The sequence below is a fragment of the Phacochoerus africanus genome, chromosome 4 (assembly GCF_016906955.1).
Source record: "Phacochoerus africanus isolate WHEZ1 chromosome 4, ROS_Pafr_v1, whole genome shotgun sequence".
In the NCBI taxonomy this organism is placed as follows: domain Eukaryota; kingdom Metazoa; phylum Chordata; class Mammalia; order Artiodactyla; family Suidae; genus Phacochoerus; species Phacochoerus africanus.
The window spans coordinates 27,515,967-27,541,459 of record NC_062547.1 but is presented as its reverse complement, the minus strand read 5'-3'; the positions used below and the strand labels follow the sequence as shown (position 1 = coordinate 27,541,459).

The window sequence follows — 25,493 nt, the reverse complement described above, 5'->3', positions numbered from 1 at the left end:
CATCATCTGAGCCTTCAGTGAGTTGTAGTGTTTTTGCTGGTGGAGGGTCTTGGCTTGACGTTGATAGCAATTGACTGATGAGGATGGTGATAGCTGAAGGTTAGGGTGGCTGTGGCAGTTTTTAAAAAATAAGACAACAGGAGTTCCCGTTGTGGCGCAGTGGTTAACGAATCCGACTAGGAACCATGAGGTTGCGGGTTCGGTCCCTGCCCTTGCTCAGTGGGTTAAGGATCCGGCATTGCCGTGAGCTGTGGTGTAGGTTGCAGACTCGGCTCGGATCCCGCGTTGCTGTGGCTCTGGCGTAGGCCGGTGGCTATAACTCCGATTGGACCCCTAGCCTGGGAATCTCCATATGCCGAGGGAGTGGCCCAAGAAATAGCAAAAAAAAAAAAAAAAAAGACAACAGTGGAGTTTCTTGATTGATGCTCCTTTCACAAACAATTTTTGCAGCAACAATGCTGTTTGATAGCATTATACCCACAGTACACTTCTTTCAAAAGTGAGGTCAGTCTTCTCAAACCCTGCTGCTGCTTGATCAACTAAATTTATGTAGTATTCTAAATCCTCTGTTGTCACTTCAACAGTCTTCACACCAAGAATAGATTCCATCTCAAGAAACTACTTTCCTCATCCATAAAGAGCAACTCCTCATTCTTTCAAGTTTTGTCATGAAATTGCAGTAATTCAGACACATATTCATTCAGGCTCCACTTCTAATTCTAGCTGTCTTGCTGTTTCTACCACACCTGCAATTAATTCCTCCACTGAAGTCTTGAACCCCTCAAGGTTATTCATGAGGACTGGAGTCAACTTCCAAGCTCCTATTAATGTTGATATTTTGACCTCTTTCTATCAATTGCAAATGTTCTTAATGGCATCTAGAATAGTGACTCCTTTATGGAAGGTTTTCAGTTGACTTTGCCCAGATCTATCAGAGGAATAACTGTCTATGGCAGCTATAGCTATATGAAATGTATTTCTTAAATAATAAACTTGAAAGTCAGAATGACTCCTTAATCCAAGGGCTGTATAATGGTTGTTACCAGGAATGAAAATGACATTCACCTTATTGTACATCTCCATCAGAGTTTTTGGGTGACCAGGTGCATTGTCAATGAACAGTAATATTTTGACAGGCAACTTTATTTTTTTCCTGAGCAGTAGGTCTTCAACAATGGGCTTAATTTTTTTTTTTTTGCTTTCTAGGGCTGCACCTGTGGCATATGGATGCTCCCAGGCTAGGGGTGGAATCAGAGGTACAGCTGCCATCCTGCGCCACAGCCACAGCAACGCCAGATCTGAGCCTGGCTGCGACCTACACCACAGCTCACACAATGCTGGATACTTGACCCACTGAGTGAGGCCAGGGATCGAACCCACATCCTCATGGATCCTAGTTGGGTTTGTTAACACTCAGCCATGATGGGAACTCAGGCTTAAAATATTCAGTAAACCATGTTGTAAAAAGATATGCTGTTATCAAAGCTTTGTTGTTCCATTTATAGAGCACAGGCAGAGTAGATTTAGTGTAATTCTTAAGGGCCCTAGGATTTTTAGAATAGTAAATTAGCACAGCTTCAACTTAGAAATCACCAACTGCCTAACAAGAGTCAGCCTATCCTTTGAGGCTTTGAAGCTAGGCATTGACTTCTCCTCTCCAGCTATGAAAATCCTAGATGGCTGCTTGCTTGCTTGCTTGCTTACTTTTTTTTCCTCTCTCTCTCTGTTTCTTTCTCTTTTTTTGCTTTTTAGGGCCACAATTGTGGCATGTGGAAGTTCCCAGGCTAGGGGTTGAACAGGAGCTGCAGCTGCTAGCCTATGCCAAAGCCACAGCAACACCAGACCCAAGCCACCTCTGTGGCCTACACTGCAGCTCACAGCAATGCTGGATCCTTAACCCACTGAGCAAGGCCAGGGATCAAACCTCATCCTCATGGATACTAGTTGGGTTTGTAACCCGCTGAGCTACAATGGGAGCTCCCAATGGCGTCTTTTTTCAATGGAAGGTTGTTTTGTCCACGTGAAAATCTGTTAGTGTAGCCACCTTCATTAATGATCCTAGCTGAATCCTCCAAATAACTGGCTACAGCTTCTGTATCAGCACTTGATGCTTCAGTTTGCACTTCTATGTTATGGAGATGGCTTCTTCCCTTAAACTTCATCATCCAACCTCTGTTAGTTTCAAACTTTTCGTCCGTAGCTTGCTCAACTCTCTCAAGCCTTGTAGAATTTCAGAGTTAGGACCTTGCTCTAGATTGGGCTTTGGTTTAAGGAAATATTGTGGCTGATTTGATGATCTATACAAACCACTAAAACTTTCTTCATGTCAGTAATAAAGTTGTTTTGCTTTCTTATTATTCATGTGTTCGCTGGAGCAGCTCTTTTAATTTCCTTCAAGAACTTTGCTTTTGCATTCATTTACAACTTTGCCAATTGGTTCAGTGCTAGAGGCCTGGCTTTTGGCCTTTCTCAGCTTTCAACATTCCTTCCTCACTAAACTTCATCATTTTTAACTCTTGATTTAAAGTGAAAGATATGTGACTCTTTCCTTCACTTGAACACTTAGAGACCACTGAATGGTTATTAACTGGCCTAATATCAATATTGTATCTCGCAATAGGGAGGTCCAAGAAGAGAGAAAAAGAGGAACCGCCAGAACACGTGCAAACATTTATCGATTACATTCACCATCATAAATGTGTGTGGTTCAAGGCATCCCCCAAAACAACAGTAGTTAACATCAAGGATCACCAATCCCAGATCATCATAACAAATATAATAGTAACCAAAAAGTTTGAAATATTGCCAGAATCACCAAAATGTGACAGAGACATGAAGTGAGCAAATGCTGCTGGGAGAATGGCCCCAGTAAACTTCCTTGAAGCAGCATCGCCACAAAGCTTCCTAAAGGCAAAAGGCAATCAAGCAAATTTCAATAAAATGAGACACGCCTGTATTTAAACTGGTTCCTTGCAAACAGGATATAGTTGGTTCTCACTTTTTTATCCAATCCCATGTTCTCTTTTTATTAAGGTTTAAACCTTTCACATTTAGTGATTTTGTTCTTTATTTTTCCTTTGTACTATTATTGCCCTGTATTTTAATTTGTCCCATCCTTATTCTTTGTGTTTCCTGTATCTTGTCTCATTTTGGATTGCTTTTTTATTTATGATTTCGTTTTATTCTCTATTTTATCTCTCGCTCTCAGTATTTATTCATGTGTTTATTTTTTATGGTTCCTTTAGGGTTTACAATATAATTCTTTATCACATCTACCTTCACATTTTTATTGTACCACTTCATCTATAATGTAAACACTTTATAGTATGTGTATTCCCTCCCTCATCCTTTATGCTTTATTCTTATGTTTTATGTCTACATGTGATGTAAGCTTCAGAATATATATGTATATATATATAATATTTTTACTTTAGCAAATCAGCTATATAGTTATTTAAAGTTTTTAAAATAAAAAAAAGTCTTTTTGTATTTGCCCATATTTTTCATTTTTGTCATTCTTCATCTCTTTGTATGGATCCAGAGTGCTATCTGATATCACACTTCTGCCTAAAGAACTTTCTTTTTTTATTTATTCTTTAATATTTCTTGTAGTACAGGTTGTCTGGCAATAAATTCTTCCAGGTTTTGTCTAGGAAAGTCTTTTTCTCCTCCATTTTTTCCTTTCCTTTAATTATGAATTCTGGTAAAATATACATGGCGTGAAATTTACCATCCTAACCATTTTCAGGCATACAGTTCAGTGGCATCAAGTACATTATTGTGTAGCTGTTGCCACCATCCATGTTCACTGGGCAAAGCTGAAAGTCTGTACCCATTGAACAGTAATTCCTTCTTCCCTTTATGCCTCTAGCAACCACTATTCTACTCTGTCTCTATGAATATGACTCCTATCTGATTTGAATGAAATCATATAGTACTTGTCCTTTAGCGACTAGCATATTTCTTCTTTTTTGGGGAGTCATTTTGGGCAGCCCCATGGCAGATGGAACTCCTGGGCCCGGGATCGGGAGCCACAGTCACAGTGTAAGCCACAGATGCGGCAACACCAGATCCCTAACCCGCTGTGCCAGGCTGAGGATCGAACCTGCATCCCATTGGCTCCCAATATGCTGCCAATCCCAATGCACCACAGCGGGAGCTCCCTAGCTTGTTTCACTTAGCATATTTATCCTCAGGGTTCACTCATAATGTAGCATGTGTTAGAATTTTCTTCCTCTTTATGACTGAGTGATACTCTATTTTTATATATATATATATATATATATACTGTTGTGAATATACCAGTGTGAACATAGATGTACAAACATCTTTTTGTGTCTCTGCTTTCAGATCTTTTGGTTATACCCCCAGAAGTGTTACTGCTGAATCTTATGGTAAATTCTAATTTTAGTTTTTTGAGTACCCTCTATACTGTTTTCCATTGTGGTTGCACCATTTTACATTCCCACTGTCAGTGCACAAGAGTCCCAGTTATTCCACATCCTCACCAACACTTACTTTTTGTGGGTTTTTTTGATAGTAGCCATTCTAATGGGTGTATCTCCTTCATTTTTGAAAGCTATTTCTGCTGGGTTTAGAATTTTGAGGGAACAGGTTTTTTTGTTTCATTATTTTACATAAAAATAGCATTATCTTCTGCTTAATGTGTTTTCTCCTTGGAACTCTAATTGTAAATGTTATGTCTATAACTCGTAGATGTAAAGCTTGGTGTAACCTTAGCTCCTGAAGGGCCCCAAGAAAGTTACGATTTTGTAGTTTATTTTGCATTTCCTTTCACCTTGTTAGGATGGGCACAACTTTCTCTTGTGGCTTTCTACATCCTAAATGAAAGCAGGACTGAGATCAGTTTAGGTACAAGCCTTTCAAACCTGGCAGCTTTTAACAGTTCAAACGGAAACCTATTTCAGAGAGACGGATCAGTATTCAAAAGGTTAAGTCTGGATGCTTCCGTTATAGATCTGAGATCATACTTAGTTATGATATGGAGGCTAATGCCTCTCATGAGGCAGGAAATAGTACTGTTTCGGTGGAGGTATGGATTGGTGTAATACTTTTGTGTGGTCCAGATTTGGTATATCCTTTCAGTTAGGATTATCTGGTATGTCTTCAAAAAGCCTACGTTATCTGGGTATCTCCACTCCTCTTTCTTATATAAGGTTATAGCATACAACATTCTATAAGTGTGTTCCATACTTTATTTTGTAACAATATGCAAATGAGAATATTTGCTATTCCCTTCACAGTGTATTTCCTACTCTCTTCTTAATAAATGGTACCAATGTTCTCCTTTCTGTATGGAAAATTTCAATACTAAAAAAAACCTTTTTCTGTAGGTTTTAAATTTCATTTAAAAATAAAGGAATTGGGAGTTCCCTTGGTGGCGCACTGGTTAACGAATCCGACTAGGAACCATGAGGTTGCGGGTTCGACCCCTGGCCTTGCTCAGTGGGTTAAGGATCCGGTGTTGCCGTGGGCTGTGGTCTAGTTCCCAGACGCGGCTTGGATCCCACATCGCTGTGGCTGTGGTTCTGGCGTAGGCCAGCTCTGTCGCTCTGGCTTAGGCCAGCGGCTACAGCTCCAATTCGACCCCTAGCCTGGGAACCTCCATGTGCCGCAGGTACAGCCCAAGAAAAGGCAAAAAGACAAAAATAAATAAATAAATAAATAAATAAATAAATAAATAAATAAATAAATAAATAAAGGAATTGAAAAAAATCTCCTTTGCACATGTTAGATTTGAGATGCATATTAGACATGTAAGTGGAAATGTCATGTGAGAAAGTGGCTGTGTGAGTCTGAAGCTCCAGAGCCATCAGGATTAGAGATGGAATTTGGAGAAATCATTGTCATATAAAGGGTGTCGAACTGAAAGGTATTACCTGGGAAGATGTCAACATTGAGAGGCAGGGACTAAATGTGAGTGAGCACAGAGTGGAATAAAACCAGGAGAGTCTAGTGACACAGAAGCCAGAAAGAGAACATGTTTCAAGATGGAGAAAATGGTCAAATGTAGGAGCATGATGAGGGTGGGGGATTTTGGGGGAGGACTGTGGGTGTGGGCAGTAGATTTGGAAACCAGCAGCTGGTAGGTGATTTGGAAGTCTTTGCTGTGGACACCCTATGGAAAGTAGACAAAGTGAGAAGGAGGCTGAGAGAGGCAAGCACAGTGACTTCATAAAGTCTTCTGTCTGCATATGTGGATTTGTGCAGACCAAATCTTTTTGTATGTGGTTATCACTAAACACCTAAGCACTGGAAATCCATTTATATATTTATTCCTAAAGGGAATCTAAACAAACCAAAATGTTTGTGTTTCTGGAGATCTGATTTGTAAGAGGTGTGTATTAGAAGAGCAGCTGACAGTTACCATGACAGTCTGGCAATATTTAGGTTTATGGTAATGAATCCAGTGTCTTTGTGAAATCTTAGCATGCCTTTGGTATGAGCGGTTGTTCACGTAAAATTCCATTATGCTATAGTAACAGGATTTGTATATCCTGCCACATACCATTGACTAGATCTTGATCTTAAAGTCTCTTTCTGGAAGCTGTTGCAATAAAGAATCACATGTAGTTTACATTTTCCAACACTTTCATGCCCACTGGGAAAAGGCTTACCAGATGCTTTAGTTATGATCAGCTCTTTGGGAAGGGAGGGGGCCCCAGCTTTATCTTAAAATCATTATGTATTCTGGAAGGAAATTGATTTAAATGGATTCATCATAAAACTAGACAGAGAACCTCATTTTATTCATTGCATCAGGACCCATGCCAACATTGCTTCATCTCTGGCATTTACTGTATCCTATTTTTGTTAAGTTAAAAAGCAGCTCTTGTTTAATGCAGTAGTCCTAAATTTCTTTCATTGTACACCTCGTTAGTAAAAAGAAATTTCTGAATGTCTCCCTTCTCTTTCTCTCTCTCTCTCTTTTGTTAAAGTGACTGCATGTACCACTGTTTTGATATAATCAGGGAATTATAAAGCATATACAGGATACGAACATTTGAAAAGGATGTGGGGAAAAAAATGAATCATCATATAAACTTCCTGACTGTACATGCCATAGACAAGGCCATTTGTCTTTTTAAGAGACACAGGAGTTGTTCTTTTCTTTCTGATTGTGGTTATAATGTATCCTTTAAGTTCTTGAGTATGCTATCTGAGCAATTTAAAAGAACTGTAATCAGGCCCAGGAGTAAACTTTTACATTCATGGTTAATATTTATCCAGGACCTCAAATAATGCAAATGTTTTATTATGAACACTAGTTTTATTTAATATGCTTGTTTTCTTTCAGATGACATTAAAGTATCAGTAAATGACTTTATCATCAAGGCAGCAGCTGTTACCCTTAAGGTAAGTGGCAAACCCCACGTAATTTTGGCTTCTAAAGTAGTCTCATGTCTTGCGATTTCATATGATAAACAGAGCTCTTATTTTTAAGTCACAAAAATGTTATAATTTTAGTGCTAAACGTATTCTATCGTGTAATCTCCCTCGGTTTTACAGATGAAGAAACTGAGAATTAAAAAGGCTTACAACTAATTATGGCAAAAGAAAGACTATTTATTCTACAGATACTAATTGATTCCCCCTTCTTGTGCTAAACCCTGGGCTTCAAACATATAGTAGTGAACAAAAAGCCCGCATATTTTCAGCTCTCCTGGGACTTACAGTCTAGTGGAGAGAGGCAGATACATATGTCAGTTAATGAAAGTGCTGAGGAGCTAGAGAAAGCAGGGTGAGGGGAGAAGGTAACGAGCAGTGTTATTTTCAGTCCTTAGGGTGATCACCTGGCAGAGGCTAATTAAGGCAAGGGCTGCAGAAAGAGAGAAGGCGCCTTGTGAGAGGCGGTAGAAGAGCACTCCCGGCAGAGGGGACGGCAGACCCCGAGGCTGCGAGGAGTGGGTTGTGTCGCTCAGAGACGTGGTGCTGGGGGCGAGGTGTGTCTGGAGTGGACCTCGCAGGAGTGGGGCGGGTGGGAGATGAGGTTAAATGTAAAAGAAGAGAGGGGCTGAGGGGGCCCGAGGTGCAGGAGGCCCTGCTGGCCATGGGAAGGAGCAGGTCTTATTCAGGATCAGGAGGAAGTCTTTGGAGGGTTTTGCGTGAAAGACTAACATGATCTGACTTAAAACTGCTGGTGTGGAACACAGCCTGTGGGGAGGCCAGCGTGTCAGCGGGGAGCCCTTGTGGAGGGTGGGACTATGGTGGTAGCCGTGGAGCTGGGGTCAAATGGAGATGCTGATGCATTTTAAAAGCAGAGCCACCGGGGTTTGCTGATGGATTGGGTGTGGAGCGTGAGCGAAAGAAAGACAAAGATTTTGGCCCAAGCAGTGGCAGGAATGGAATTTTCCATCCACTGTGATTGGGAAAATGGGAGAAGAGCAGCTTTGAGGCAGGGTTTGAGGCAGAATTGGATTTGGGACAAATTAAGTTCGGGAAGCTTAATTGTGTCCCAGTGGGCGTGGCCAGAAGGCAGGTGAACGTCAGAGCCTGCAGTTCAGAGAGGTTTCTGCCTAGAGAGGTAGATCCAAAACCCAGGCTTCCTCACTTCCTGCTCAGCACCGTTTGCTGTCATGCCTTCTTTCTGTGACTAGGCTATTTTCTGGGTCACCGCTTATTAAGAGTTATATTTAAAGTGCATTTAGAATTTCTCTGGTGGCTCAGCAGGTTAATGCTCTGAAGTTGTCACTGTTGAGGCTCAAGTCACTTCTGTGGTGTGGGTTCCATCCTCCGCCCAGGAACGTCCTCAAGCCTCGAATGTAGCCAAATAAAATAAAATAGAAATAAAAAATAAAAATAAAAAAATGAAGTTCATTTTTAATGAATTTATAGAAATAAGAAAATGAAGTTCATTTATAATGAGTTTATTTTTATTTCTTGGAGAGTACAATCAGAATTTTAAAGGCATGCCTTTTCAGCCATTTGATATCAAAATGTTCATATGGTTTTTATCTTTTGACCAAATAATATTTTGAGTTACATTGATGATTTTCTAATTAAGAATCTTTCTTGCCTTCTTCAAGTGACTCTCTAGAGATCATTAGCTATTTATTAATATTTCATTTTATATATCTGTAACAAACCATAAATTGTAATTTAAATTGTGTGCTAGCTTTTTCAAGCTTTTCTTTTATGTTGAATCTTTGGCTTCATAAAATAAGTTTGGGTGTGTTGTCCCTTTCCTTTCTGTGTGTTTATTTCTGTATCATAAAAATTTTTATTTTTTGAAGCTTTATAGAATTCAGTAAAAGTATCTGCGTTTAGTTCTATTTTGAGGAGGGGGCCTTGGCAACTTTCCTGTTTTTTTCTCCCTCCGTAATTATCAAGCTGTTTAGTTTTCAGCTTTTTCTTGAATCAATTTTAGAAATGTACATATTCGCAGAAAATCATGCATTTCCTCTGGATTTCCATACTTATTAGCCTAGAGTCATTTGCACTTGTTTCCTAACATTTAAAAAAAATTTTTCGCGTTGCTGTGGCTCTGGCGTAGGCTGGTGGCTACAGCTCCAATTCGACCCCTAGCCTGGGAACCTCCATATGCCGCAGGAGCGGCCCAAGAAATAGCAAAAAAAAAAAAGACCAAAAAAAAAATTTATTGGATTATAATTGACTTAAAATGTGTTAGTTTCTAGTGTACAGCAAAATGAACTGGTTATACATAGATCCATTTTCAGATTCTTTTCCCTTATAGGTTATACGGAATATTGAGTAGATTTCCCTGTGCTATGCAGTAGGTCCTTGTTACTTGTCTGTTTTATATATAGCCGTGGGTATATGTTAATCCCAGCTTCCTCATTTAGCGCACACACACCCATGTTTCCACTTTGGTAGCCATTAGTTTGGTTTCTAAATCTTTGAGTCTGTTTCTGTTTTGTAAGTTCTTTTGTATCATTTTTAAAATTAGATTCCATGTATTAGTGATCTCATATGATATTTGTCTGACTTACTTCACTTCGTATGATAATTTCTGGGTCCATCCATGTTACTGCAAATGGCGTCATTTCATTCCTATAAATTTTTAAAGTCCTCAGTGCCTGGGGTTTAGTCTGAACTCCGTTTCAGACTACATATTTTATTACCACATATTTGTATTGTCACTCCTTTTACATTGTTTCATTATGTGTTCCTTCCTTCCTTTTCCTAGGTTTATTTTGGTTAGAAATATTTTATTAGAAAACTTGAGTGTGTAATTCATTATAATTACTTTTTATTCCTAAGAAGGTTTAAGATGCTTTCCCTTTGAAAGCTTTATCCCAGAGGTTTTTGTTACATAACTTTCTAATTAAATTTATTTGCCAGATACTCATTTATGAAAGTTTTTTTTTCTTCTTCTTTTACTTCATTGTTGGTCTGTGAAGAATTTAAAGTCTTCTAAGGAGTTGGGACATTACTGTTTATTATTTTGACATAGTGGCATTGGTGAATGGAAGAGTTGAGCCTTGAAAGATGGAGAAGTGAAAAGAGCAATTAACAGTGATGAAATGGAAATGAATGTAGCATAACAGTGAGACGCCTGAGGAAAGTGAAAATCCATCTTAGGGGAGTGGTCAGAAGTAAAATTTGATAGATTGGATGGAATCAAATTGTGGTTTGCTGTGCTTATTAAATGACTTACTATGAGTTTTGGACCTTAGTAGAAAGCAATGAATTTTTGAGAGGAGAAATTATTTCTTGATTTCTATTTTTGGCATCATTTTCTCATGTGCTATTTGGCAACTTTATCAATACACAGTTTCCAGGCATTTAGTCATTTCCTCTGTTTTTTTCTTTTCATCCTTAGTGAAGTGGTATGTATATTAAATATATACATGCTCATATATAGAAAATGGCATATGTTTATGAAGCCTAGGAAACCGCTCTTAAAAAGAGTAGTCATTTATTAAGGGGCCTGCTAATATCTCCCAGGGCTACAGTAGAATATCAGGTTTCCTCATGCCACAGAAATAAAGTGATTGAATGTCCTTACCCCTCCACCCTCCCCTCTTCTCCTCAGGGTCATGTCGGTCATCATGTGAGGCAAGAGGGTTAACAAACGTTAAATACTTCCTAGCAATTAGGTTTAACAAAGGAAGCCCCTTTCTTAACCATGATATAAAAAGATCCAAATGTACATCGTCAGAAGTTCCTCATGCTTGCTTCAAAAAAGACTATGTTTAGTTATTCTTCTCAAAAATAAAGGCTGTTCAACATAGAGGTCCAAACTGCTTATTTCAAATCAAATTTTTATTTATTTTCTTCACTCTAGCTCTATGCACTTTCAAAAATAATAATGTTAGTTATTTTTCTGTAACAGCCTTGGTCTCCAGCTACTTCTTTAGTAACGTGTTTTTTCCACTTCTGCTTTCTAGCAAATGCCAAACGTTAATGCGAGCTGGGATGGAGAGGGCCCCAAGCAGCTACCTTTTATTGACATTTCAGTGGCGGTGGCAACAGATAAAGGTTTAATTACCCCAATCATAAAAGATGCTGCTGCTAAGGGTCTACAGGAAATTGCTGACTCTGTAAAGGTAGGTCTTAAGCAATACCGTACTTTCAAAACATTAGAATTTGCCTTCTAGAAAAGTCTTGACATGATCTGGTTACACTCAGATATGTATGTCTTTGTGTGATATATATTTTTGGTATTTCTGGAGTTCCCGTTGTGGCACAGTGGAAACAAATTCAACTAGGAACCATGAGGTTGCGGGTTCAATCCTTGGCCTCGCTCAAGGATCCAGTGTTGCTGTGAGCTGTGGTGTAGGTTGCAGACGCGGCTCGGATCTGGCATTGCTGTGGCTGTGATGTAGGCTGGCAGCTGTAGCTCCGATTAGACCCCTAGCCTGGGAACCTCCATATGCCGCAGGTGCAGCCCTAAAAAGCAAAAAAAAAAAATTTAATAATAAATATTTTTGGTATTTCCGAGTGATTACCCGTTATGTATATAGGTTTTTATCCAGGTATAACCCATTTTAAGAACATTTTACATTCAAAAATCCAGAAGCAAACATATGTATAAGTTAGGAACAACTGCTTTATTTCCCAAAGTCTATAATTCAACTCTAAAGATGGTATTTTAGATAGATTTTAAAGTTAAAGCTGAAACTATATTTCTATGAAAGTGGTAATGGACAGACCTCACTTTTTACAGCATTTTGTTCTTAAAAGTTTATTTTATTCATTTCCTCTCTAGAATTGAGACCAGTAAACATACTTAGTGCTCCAGGAGCAAAAGTACTTTATTCTTTCTGGACTCCTTTAAAAGCAGTTTTGTCAGTCCAGTATGGAAGAATCAGGTTTCACCAAAAATATCACATTGAATAGGGAAGAACACAGGTCTTAGGTCAGCTCTGACAACCTCAGTGCTTTCCAAAGGTATTTTTTGGCAGAAGTATCACAGGTCGTAAAGTGTTAACTTTGCAAATTTCCGATTCAGTTGAACAGGTGATTGTTTTTTCATTTATCAAGGACCTGTGGTGTGTATCATGGTAAAATAAGTTATAAGGGGAATAAAAGTAGAAGCTAAGACTTCTTTGGGAAGCTGTATAAATATGTTGCCCTACTTGCCCCAAATATATAAATGAGAGTAAGGTAACCTGGTTTAAGAGGCATAGCCTTGTACCATAGAGTTAAATATAACTAGAGAGGACCTTAGTGGAGTGGACATATTTAAGTCTTTCTTCACTCCTCTTTGGAAAGATTTGCAGATTGTTTTTATAGATAAAAATGCAACTGCTTTTCTTAATTGAGAAGTGGTATTTGGCCACTTCAAAAGCTAAAGTGGTAGAGGCTGGTTTTCTAGGATCCCGGATGCCTTTGTTTCTAAATGGTTTTTAGCAGCAGTGAGAATACATGTATTTTCATGGTTTTGTGAAATTCCATTGAGATTAGGTCAGATTGCAGAGTCTCCTTTAACTGTAGAGTTAAAAATCATTATAGGAAAGTTCTTTGATTCTAAGCAGTTTACCAATTTTAGTTCTGTATTAGAGTTCTGCAAGCAGCTACGTTAGCATTCCCTATTCCTTGGATCCTAAAAGAACCTAAGTTGAGGTGGTAAGAATGTAGTGTCAGCAGCTTCTCAGCAGTGGGAAGGGCAGTCCCAACCTTATGGAATATGCCAGGGCCTCTGGTCATCCTTGAGCATTTCCTGTAATTTCCAGCAGCTCTTAGGTTTGCTGCACTCAGAAGCTACTCTTCTGAGCTTCCCATTCTACCTGCTTCTCTCCTGCTCTGCCATATGCCATCAGCAGTCCACTCTCCCATATCTTATGATGTACCAGACGCTAGCCTAAGTGCTTCATTTAATCCTATTAGCCCTGTGGTATAGTTGGAACCTTAACTTCCCCAGTTTGAAAATGAGGAAACTGAGTTTTAGCACCTTTAAGAAATTTGCCCACAGTGTTGCAACTAGAAAGCAGTAGAAGTGAGATTTATTTAAACTCAGGCCTTTCTCAGTTCAAATGCTACTTTCTTAATAAGCCTTCTGTGGCTTCCATAGCTAAAGTAGCTTCCTGACATTACCCCATTGATTGTGTTCCTAAGGTTTATCAGTCTTTGAATTTACCTTGTTTATTTATTTATTTTTTTTGGTCAGCCCTTTTATGTTCCCCACTGTCTGATGTTGACTGTCTTGTTCATTGCTGTATGTCCAGTTTAGAAAGTGCTTGGAAAATAGTAGTTTCTCAGTGAATTTATTTAAAAGAAAATTATCAATAAAAACTGGTATTGACAATTTTTTAAGGAATTTGTGGCTATCTATCCATGGACCCCAGGTGAAGAACGCCTGCACCAAGTCCTTTTTGACCCTCCGTAATCCAAAGAGTGTCAATATGTGGGGCTACAAGCATGCCTCAGCCAAGTTCAAATTTGTATTCCCCTCAATAAAGTAATACTGCAACGAGGCTTAGATCCCTGTCTGTTCTGTGTTAATTATAACAGTTATAAGAGGCAGAGGCAAAGTCTACCTCATTAATACCCAGTAAATTTTTTGAATGAATTGGTAAGGCATTAATATGCTTTAGAAATAATTTATTAGTCAATAATTAATTGGTCAGCTTATATTATGTTCTGTCACCTGGATGGTTCAGGTAGCATGTGCTTTGCTTTTTAAGCTCACATTACCAGGAAATATCAGAATTAGGTATTTTCAAAATCAGTGATCCTCATCAGAATCTACTCTAGTTCCAAGCTCTTAAGAATCCATTGATAGGAATAGCCTGCTGATGTATTTTTGTTCCGAGGGATTTTTGGAAGTGTATTCTATGTGCTTGCAATCTGTTTTTGATTTGTTTTAGCCTGGTAACTCATCAGGACGTGCTGAGATCATCTTCCCTCAGAGAAATGCCTTTCAAAGTTCTTGTGTTATGTGCCTGTTCAAATCATGTGAGGTTAGATTGCTTAAGGCAGGAAAATGCATTTGTAGATTGTTCTACTTCTGATATTCCAAGGACTGTGCAAGTCTAAATTCATCTCTTAATATTCATTTTCGATCCAAAGAGTTTCATAAGCAACTATATCCAAAAAATCTATAATTGTTTCATTTGGCAGTAAGACACAGTGATGTGTTGAGATCATTTTTACATTTTTAAAGAATGTTTTATTTTTAAAAAATTAAATCATCTATGGTTTAAAATTAGATAGTTATTAGTGGTGATTGTAATTATGTCTGTTAGGACTATAATACAGAATATTAAGTAAGACCTGATGTATATCATCTACCCAAATGACAAAAGCTTCATTTTAACCTACTCTCCCCCATAAAATAATTCATTAGTTTTTTGTATGTAGTAACTCTATCTCTTTACTTTTAAAGAGTTGAAACATAAAAATTAAGTCTGGTTAATTAGCAAGTGCAAGTATAGGAAAATTCTCTACTTTGCTCCTGTCACTCTGAGTGTTATTATGTCTTCTCTAAGTTTTTTAGACATCAGTTTTGTTGGAGTGATATGAAATTACTACATCCTTATATGTTCCTTATATTCTTTGTGGTCGTTTAAATTAAACTGGCTCATTCAGTAACTGCTTTAGATATAGGATCAAGAACAACAACAAAAAAAATGTGTACTTTTTAAGGTTTTGTCATTCCACTTCTGAGAATTTATGTGAAATAATCCAAAAGAAATAAATGAACCAATTACAACACTAGGAAAGTGACTGACTTGTGGCAGATGCAGTCTTTAAAATGTTAAACTGATGTTAAATAATCAGTTATAAAGAATAATAACACAGAGGTGCTTATAATATTGCAAAGTAAATATAAAATTCTGTGAATTTTTAAAAATGAAGTTTTTTATATATATATACTTCATAAACTTTATAAATATATAGTTTTAGATATATATATATATATATATATATACACACACATATATAATGGGTAAAAAAAGAAGCAGACACTGAAAGATAAAAATCGATGTGTTGGTTGTGAATTTATTGCCATTGAATAACTTATTTAAAAGTTACCTAATTGATAAGAATGCCTCTTCTAATACTTTGCCTTACAAGAAAAAAATTTTATAGGCAAAAAAGAAAATTGCATTGTTACATAAAAAAAGCCACTGAAACATTCTACATAGTATATAACGTAATTCTAATATTTGAAGAATTTTTAAAGGGAAGTTATTTTTCTGGAGTTTTGATTCACATGTTTAGCTTCTTGGATTATCTGTGCTCTAACTTACTCATTTCTTTTCGTGTGTTATATACAGATGTATACATATATGTACATATGTGTATGTACGCACATATATACATTTGTAAACGTTTCTTATAACGTCAAATCAAGGCATATCAGAGATGAATGTCCCCTATACAAATATTTCAAATGACAAAATCAACTGTATAACATAGTGTCGATTGTCATACTGTTTCTGTTTTTCTCAGGCTCTGTCAAAGAAAGCCAGAGATGGAAAATTGTTACCTGAAGAGTACCAAGGAGGATCTTTTAGGTAAAATTTAAACTCTTCCTTATTGGTAGCATTAAACAGATATAAAACTTATGAGGTGCATGTCAACACCTTTTGTTTATTTTCTGAAACTTTCTTTTTATTTTAAACTAAATGTCATACTTTATTTAGACAAGAGAATATGTGAAAATATTCTTCAGACGGCTTAGGTGTTTATATCAGAGCTAGTAGAAATCCATTGGGGTTAGTTAACCCATTCAGATGTTCATAGAATGACATTCCGGGTCTGCCATACGATAGATTTATAAACCTCAACTACTTTTTTTCTACTTTTGATTTATTTTAAGGTACTATGGGGAAAATATTAACACTTGGCCCAAGTTATTAGCAACTCTATTTTTGTTTAATTATAACTTAACATACAGTAGAGTACACTGAGTATAGCTAGAACATTTTACAAAGTGGAGAAACCTATGTAACCAGCCAAAGCAAGGTAATGAACATTGCCTGCATCCCATAAGCCTCTCTTGATCTTTCCTAATTCTCACCTCCTCAAGGGTGACCATTATTCCAAATATTAGCACTAAAGATTTGTTTTTACTAGCTTGATCCTTATATAAATACACATCCCTCAGTGTCTGACTTCTTTCACGTCAACATGAATGTGAGATTACCTATGTTGTTGTGTGTAGCAGTCATTTATTTATTATTGCAGTTATAGTATTCTGTAGTAGGCTACATAAATATGCTAGTATTCGTTTCACTGTTGTTGGACATTTGTGTTTATAGTTTGTGGTATTACAAATAATGATGCCATGAACCTTCTTATTAGTATCTTGTGGTGAATGTGTGTATTTTTATTGTCTAGACCTGAAAGTAGAATTGCTGGGTTAGTAGCTTTCATAGATCCTGCCAGAGAGTTATCCAAAATGATTATACCATTTTTTACTTCCATCGACAGTATGTGAGAATTCCTGTTGCTCCAAATTATTAATACTTAGTATTGTTAGGATTTACATTTTAATGTGAATTGGTGTGGTACTCTTTGTGGTCAGAGACATGCAGTTAATGATGTTGAGTACTGTGTTTTGTTTTCTTTCATTTTGTTTTTGATTTCGAGGGCTGTACCTGTGGCATGTGGAAGTTCCCAGGCTGGGGGTTGAATGGCAACTGTAGCGGCTGGGCTGCACAACAGCCACAGCAACGAGGGATCCGGGCCACATGTATGACCTACTCCAGAGCTCATGGCAACACCAGATCCTTAACCCCCTGAGGAGACCAGGAATCAAATCCGCATCCTCATGGATACTAGTTGGATTCCTTTCCACTGAGCCATGGTCGGAACTCCCATGAATACTGTTTTCATTTATCTCTCAGCAATTTAGGTATCTGCTAACTCAAATAAAATACCTTTTGAAGGCTTTTGTCTGTTTTTAAAAATGTTTTATAGGCATTCCTTTTTCAAGATACATACTTTTGTAGGGTATATATTATTTCAAATAACCTTTTCCTACTTTGTATCTTGCCTTTGAAACTACTTTCTTGATGGTGTTTTTTAATGAACAGTTCTGAATTTTAATAAAGTCCTATTTATCAGTATTTTTCTTTATGGTTAGTACTCTTTATTTTCTTTCTTTTTTTTTTTTTGTCTTTTGTCTTTGTTGTTGTTGTTGTTGTTGTTGTTATTTCTTGGGCCGCTCCCACGGCATATGGAGGTTCCCAGGCTAGGGGTCGAATCGGAGCTGTAGCCACTGGCCTACGCCAGAGCCACAGCAACACGGGATCCGAGCCGCGTCTGCAACCTACACCACAGCTCACGGCAACACCGGATCGTTAACCCACTGAGCAAGGGCAGGGACCGAACCCGCAACCTCATGGTTCCTAGTCGGATTCGTTAACCACTGCGCCACGACGGGAACTCCAGTACTCTTTATTTTCTGCTAGAAATTGTCTTTCCCAGAGTCATGAAGTTATTCTTCTTTTTACCTCGTAGAAGCCTTATAACTTCTCACATGTAGATTGTAATCCATATGAAATCAGACTTTATCTGTCATGGAGAGATAAAGGTCAGGATTCTCTTTTTATTCCCATGTGGATAATTAATTGATTCAGCCTCAATTATTGAAAAGCTTACTTGAGAAAGTGATCATGGATATTTGGTCTTTTCCTGTGTTCTCTCTTCAATTGGTCTGTTTGTCCTTCCCTTGCTTAATACCAGCAAACTACAACTTTTGATATCTGATCATGAAAATCTTCCAATTTTGTTCATCATCAAGATTGTCTTTCCTGGCATTGTGTTTCCAAATAAATTTCAGAATCAAGTTGTCCTTTTTGTACACATACATACACACACACATACATACCAACCATACTGGCGTTTTGATTGAAATTGCTTTGAATCATTTGATCAGTTTAAGGAGAATTGACATCCTTGAAGTGTTGAGTCTTCCATTTAGTGAACATGGTGTAACCATTGTTCACTTAGTTCCCTGATTTCTTTCAGTTGTGTTTTGAATTTTTTTGTTTAGAGGTCTTATGTGTGTTTCATTAGCTGTATTCCTAATTTTTATACTGCTGTAAATGATATTTTTAATTTTATTTTAGAATTAAAGCAACTCGTGTGTAAATATAAGATAAATTTTTATATTGACATATTATCTAGTAATTTAGCTAAAATTCATTTTTTAATCTTACTAGCTATCTGTAGAGATCTAAATTTTCTTTGTATCCAATCAGTTCATCTGTGAATAATAAAGGTTCTTTTTTTTTCTAGTCCTCATACCTTATGTGTCTTTTTCTTGCCATATTCCTCTGCCCTAGGACTTGCAGTTCAATGCCGAATAAATGTTTGTTAGATTCAATGCCGAATAAATGTTTATATTAGATGCACTATTTTTATGTGTTGATGCTTGTTTTTCGATACCATTGTAAACGATACTGTTTGTCCTTGGTCTTTGTATAACTTGGTATAAGGTTCTGTGGCACAGTTTTTTAATAAAGTGAAAATACATGACTCTTGATTAAGGACATCCCACCTTCAGAGCTTTCTGTTTTCCCCTAGTATTTCCAACTTGGGGATGTTTGGCATCGATGAATTTACTGCAGTGATCAACCCTCCGCAAGCCTGCATTTTGGCTGTTGGGAGATTCCGACCTGTGCTGAAGCTCACTCAGGATGAAGAGGGGAATGCCAAGCTGCAGCAGCACCAGCTCATCACCGTCACAATGTCAAGCGACAGCCGAGTGGTAGATGATGAGCTGGCCACCAGATTTCTTGAAAGTTTTAAAGCAAACCTGGAGAATCCTTTCCGACTTGCCTAGTCCTCTGAGATAAGAAGTTGGTCTTTGACTTCGTCAGTTGTATAGCTGTTACTGAAAAACCTACACTATATGAAAACGATTAGGTATTTAAGTGTGAAGTGGATGAAATGTTTATTTATTTAAGATGAAAGAGTTTGACCCAGGTTATCCTCTTTATCAACCCGGGTTTAATGTTATAGAACTAAGTAACAAGCTGTAACTAAGAAGAAGAACATTTGGTTAGTCAGATCCATTTTTAATTTAACCACTGGTGCTGTACAAAATGGATGTTAAACTAGGTGTCAATTAAATCGTATGTTTGGCTTATTGGAGCATTTTAGAATAATTGAGAATGTATGATATATTGTAAAGTCAACTAATTGGTAGAACTCTACCTGAGTTGTGTTGAAATTAGAAGCGGTCTTCAAAGAGATGCCCGTTAACGTAGCGGTGGGACCTCACTTCTACAAGCACTGCTCTAGCTATACTTGAACAATTTAATATGTACAGAAGTTTATTCTGGATACTAGTAAATAAGAATCATCACACTGTATTAGGGGTTGTGGCAACATTATTGGATTTTTTTTTTAATGTATATAAAGCCATATGTTTTAGAGTGGTTTCTATCAGTCCTATTTTACACATCTATGACACTGTGAACTAAAAAAGAAGAATTAAAGAAAAATCAAAAGTGAAGAAAAAGAGACCAAAAATTTTGTTTGTTTCAATAATAAACTATAGTTAAAATACCTAAATAAAATTCAGAAATAAACTGCTCACCTTCATACTGAGTTGGAACATATTTTAAAAAATTATGCTATTTCCTACCAAACATTTTAAGTTAGTTTTGATGTAAACACAAAATGTTGTTTCATAGTGCATTTTAATCATGTTTATATTGCAAAATAAAAATGTAAAAAAAAAAGTAAACATTTGTGTTGTATTTTACATGTTAGGGCACAGAGATTTAGTGCCTTGAAGTGGATTAGTAATTTCCACTTTAAAAGGGACTCTATAGGAGGAGAAAGAATTTAAAATTATAGTTGACCCTTGAATCACTCAGGGTTAGGGGTGTGGACCCATGAAATGGAAAATCTGTGTGTAAAGTTTATGGTTGACTCTCATATCCATGGTTCCCCATCTGGGGATTCAGTCAACTAGGGCTCGAGTAGGACTACAGTACATATGGATTGAAAAAGCTCTGCGTATAATCAGACATGCACAGTTCAAAACCATGTTGTTCAAGGGTCCACTGTAAAATGACATTAGGAAAATAATGGATGTGGAGTGTAAAACTTTGGAAAGAGAGTAGAAGGCCTATGAAGCTTGTGAGAACTGTCCCTATTATTCCATTGATAAGATGAAAATTTGCCCGATTGTTGTAAAGGTTAGAAGAGCTTGATATCTCTCTTTTAACAATTCTGCTACATCTGACAAGGTAATCATAACCAGAATGGGATGACGATTTAAATAACCAGTCACAGAAAGACTCATGTTAGTGTTTGCTGCCATGAATCACCAAGAGAGTGACTGTGTCGTCCAAGCTGTGTGCTGTGGCACGATGAGCAAGTTAGGCTCTCACAAAAGAGCTTTCTGAAATGCTTAGAGCCCCAGTACATCAACTGCTAAGAAGATGCTTATTCCACTCAATTTTAACGAGCCGTTTTTTATAAACAATCTCCAGACCTTTTGTCATATTGAGTTATACTGCAAATTGTAACCAAATGCTATTTACAAAATAACTTTGATGAGTTACATTGATTTTCAGTCAGTTTTAAGTAAAATTTTTTTTCTCTTAATTTTTATATCTGAGGAATAGGGCATGAGACAGCCGTAGGTCACCATCAATCCCTGGGAGTTCTGTTTTTCCAGTGGTCTGACACACTTAAACTCTAGTGCATCTGTTTCCCTGTAGGTGACATGGGCGATGATCCCCACTCCCGCCTGCCTTAGAGAGCTGCGGCGAACCGCTCAGGAGAAATGCTGTATAAATTCAAGACATTTCCATTCTTCGTGGATGTCACAGCCAGGTTTTCACGTAATCAGTTGTTTCTCATGGTTTGACTTTTGGTACAAATGCCCATTCATTCTGACTAGAAGTATTTTCTCCAATATGTTGTGCTGCTTAGGTTTATGTAAGAAAATTGCCATTTGTAAAAATAATTCTGTTGCAGCATGAGGTCAGAGAATAACACGGATTTGAGAAGAGGGTGTGGTGCTCTTGACTGGGATGAACTGTGTGCTGTATGAGCAGACTGTCTCCCACATTATAAATTTATATTTATTTGTGTTTATATTTATTTATACTTATATTGTATAAATATATTATACAGTGTATATTTATACAATATATTTATATTGTATTTATACTTTTATCCTCATTTAAACAAGGGAAATGACCTAAATATTGGGAAGACTTTTACAGAAAAAGCAACACATTCTAGTTAATACCTGAAAATATCAAGGAGTGTTAGAATTTCGAAGTCAAAACAGCCCTGCTTCTCCCTAATCGCAACTTCTAGTTAACATTTCCAGCTACAGTTTGTTCACTGACCATTTTTGTGGAAGATTAAGATCTTCAGTACACAGCTGGCCGGACTCCCTTGTTTAAAACATTACTAAGAATTTTCTGTATTCTGGTAGAATGATCTTTTATGCACTGTCAAATGAACCTTCTTAGAATTTTCTTTTCTTTTTGCATTTGGGACTTAATATCATGCTAAATTGTACAGGCCAGCCGTTGCTAAAAGTAAAACTAGTTTCCTAACCTTCTATTGAAAGATAGGTGGTGCTCTAAGTTAATATGTTGTAGTTAGAGTGTGGGAGAAAAATTACAATGGCAGTTAACTTTTAGTTTTCAAGGAAAATTTGTCCTCATTACACATTGCATCACGACGGACTTTATCTCAGGCGAAGTGGAGCAATGAAAGAACCAAGTGTGCTGCAGGTAAGAATTAACCATTATTTGTAATGTGCTGTTATTAACGGGAAACTCTTGTTGACTTGAAAAGGGAAGTAACAGGGCACACTTAACTTTAGGATTAGTCTGGCCATTGTATGCAAAGAAGTCAAAACAGGGTCAAGGGCAACAGTCAGCAGAACCAGCTAGAAGCTTTTGCTATAATGAAAGCTTCAGTGAATTAGATTCTGTACCAGGTCAGGTGGCTTTCAAGAAGGGAGAAATGTAAGAATATTTGACATGTTTGTTTGCTGTGGTATATTAGAAATCCACGAGGTGGGTGTGTGCCTTCAGGGAACGCGGCAACAGTGATGCTGTTCCCCAGCGCAAAACCCAAGTCCTCAGTGGCCCCCATCACCAGTGTATAAAAGGTTAAGATTCTGATGTGTTATGTTCAGCAAGTGGTGTATTTCAGGAGACATTTAGACTGTTCATAAATGGGAAACGCAGCAGTCCTCTAATAAAATCATTGTAAATAGTTATAGATTGTTTTCGAAATTGACATTCTAGGGTCTCTTATTGATTTCAAGAGATGGGGACAGGCAGGATGTAGTTTGTCTAGACTCGCGTAATATTGAAGACACCATTTAATTGAAATTATAAGGTATATAAAGATGTATTTTGAAAAACCATTAGCCTCTGTTAGTGGCAGTCTTTTATTTCTTTGATCATATAAAGTTTACTTTCACTCTTTATCATTTATCTGTATTTGCAAACAAACCCAAGCAGTTTTTTTTTGTTTTTTTTTGTTTTTTTTTAGGGCCTCACCTGCGGCATATGGAGGTTCCCAGGCTAGGGGTCTAATTGGAGCTACAGCTGCTGGCCTACACCATAGCCACAGCCACGCCAGATCCAAGCCCCGTCTGCAACCTTCACCACAACTCATGGCAGCACTGGATCCTTAACCCACTGAGCGAGATCAGGGATCAAACCCACAACCTCATGGATCCCAGTTGCATTTGTTTCTGCTGCAGGAACTCCCCAAGCAGTCTTTTTCTTCCCAGTTAAGTAGCTACTTTTTAAACCTCTAATTTTAACCTCTGCTATGTATGATATATACTGTTAAGAGAAACTTGGACTTTTATTAAAAGCTGAGAAATTATTAGCAAAATCATAAATTAGTGATGATTTCCATTTATTCACACCTTAAATAACTTATTTTCCTGAAGTGTCTTCGTTTATGAAATTATTACTCCTGTCACTAAAAAAATAGGTCTTTAAAAATGATAAAATATATTAGTCATAGCACTTCATAAAGCATAAAGTATTATATAAATAGGTCAATTTTTTTTTTTCCCGCCGTACAGCATGGGGATCAAGTTACTCTTACATGTATACATTTTTCCCCCACCCTTTGTTCTGTTGCAATATGAGTATCTAGACATAGTTTTCAATGCTACTCAGCAGGATCTCCTTATAAGTTGTATTTGATAACCCCAAGCTCCTGATCCCTCCCACTCCCTCCCTCTCCCATCCGGCAGCCACAAATCTATTCTCCAAGTCTGTGATTTTCTTTTCTGTGGAGATGTTCATTTGTGCTGGATATGAGATTCCAGTTATAAGAAATATCATATGGTATTTGTCTTTGTCTTTCTGACTCATTTCACTCAGTATGAGATTCTCTAGTTCCATCCATGTTGCTGCAAATGGCATTATGTCATTCTCTTTTATGGCTGAGTAGTATTCCATTGTGTATATATACCACATCTTTCGAATCCAATCATCTGTTGATGGACATTTGGTTTGTTTCCATGTCTTGGCTATTGTGAATAGTGCTGCAATGAACATGCGGGTGCATGTGTCTCTTTTAAGTAGAGTTTTGTCCGGATAGATGCCCAAGAGTGGGATTGCGGGGTCATATGGAAGTTCTATGTATAGATTTCTAAGGTATCTCCACACTGTTCTCCATAGTGGCTGTACCAGTTTACATTCCCACCAACAGTGCAGGAGGGTTCCCTTTTCTCCACAGCCCCTCCAGCACTTGTTATTTGTGGATTTATTAATGATGGCCATTCTGACTGGTGTGAGGTGGTATCTCATGGTAGTTTTGATTTGCATTTCTCTTATAATCAGCGATGTTGAGCATTTTTTCATGTGTTTGTTGGCCATCTGTATATCTTCTTTGGAGAAATGTCTATTCAGGTCTTTTGCCCATTTTTCCATTGATTGATTGGCTTTTTTGCTGTTGAGTTGTATAAGTTGCTTGTATATTCTAGAGATTAAGCCCTTGTCAGTTGCATCCTTTGAAACTATTTTCTCCCATTCTGTAAGTTGTCTTTTTGTTTTCTTTTGGGTTTCCTTTGCTGTGCAAAAGCTTTTCAGTTTGATGAGGTTCCATGGGTTTATTTTTGCTTTTATTTCTGTTGCTTTGGGAGACTGACCTGAGAAAATATTCATGAAGTTGATGTCAGAGAGTGTTTTGCCTCTGTTCTCTTCTAGGAGTTTGATGGTGTTAAATAGGTCAAATTTTTAATCACGAAAGTAGCACTTGTACACTTCCTATCAGCAGTGTGATAAGGAGTGGCATTTATCAGGCAGCTGTAGTATGGTACTTAATAAATTACTGTCCTTCTCAATGGAGTACTGGTCGTACTTTATTTCCAATGAGTACTCCATTTCTAAATAGAGTACTCTATGTACTTTATTTCCCAAGTTTGCGCACATAAATCAAGAGTACTTTAAGCCTGGTTTCAGCTTCTTCTATAAATTACTGTGCTCTCGGTAAAAACCTTGTTTTTGCGCCTCAATATTCTCTTACCTTTAAAATGAGGAAACCGGAAGGAAAATTAACAGTTGCTTATCTTGTTTAATCTTCTCAATTCTGTAACATAGGTTTATCCCACTTTACAACCATCATCACAAGACAGGAAAAGGAAACAAGCTTGGGGATTATGTTATTGAGCCAAAGCTCAATAGGTCACAACTGGGATTTGAACCTAGGTCTTTGCAGCATCAAAATTCAAGCTCACCACATTGCAGTATACTGCTTCCTAGGCTGTCTTATTGCTGATGAGGTAGTTCTCTATTCAGAGATGGCATTTTCCACTTGTAGTAATTGAAGTTCCTGTTCTTCTGTAGTAAAATGTGTCTGCTATATGACCACCCTTAAATCAATGCATATTTTCTCTGTACTAGTTCTCTCTGTGATTGTACACAGAAAGTGCTAGACATTTTTTTTTCATTACGGACAGCTACTGTTAACCTGAAATGCTGAAGTTAAATGTCATAACTTCTACCCCTGAATAGAAGGCTTAGAAAAATAAAAGCTTCCACGAAATTAGGGACTTAGTACCACTAAGGATTAAAAAAAAAAAAAAAAAAAGATGTAGA

The 25,493-nt window shown here is 37.4% G+C and overlaps 1 protein-coding gene across 2 annotated transcripts in view; it reads left to right on the top strand.

Moving 5' to 3' along the window:
• The window catches only part of PDHX (pyruvate dehydrogenase complex component X), an 81,340-nt gene extending 60,070 nt beyond the window's left edge, over positions 1-21,270 (top strand). Inside the window, exons 8-11 of one of the 2 annotated variants that reach the window (XM_047776009.1) lie at positions 7,319-7,377; positions 11,373-11,531; positions 15,883-15,947; positions 21,120-21,270. In XM_047776009.1, coding sequence (XP_047631965.1) covers positions 7,319-7,377; positions 11,373-11,531; positions 15,883-15,947; positions 21,120-21,123 — 287 coding nt within the window. In that variant the 3' untranslated portion in view covers positions 21,124-21,270. Of the gene's footprint in view, positions 1-7,318; positions 7,378-11,372; positions 11,532-15,882; positions 15,948-18,966; positions 20,037-21,119 lie in introns of those variants that run through there. The other variant, XM_047776008.1, reaches the window with a different exon arrangement.
• Positions 21,271-25,493: the final 4,223 nt, after the last annotated feature.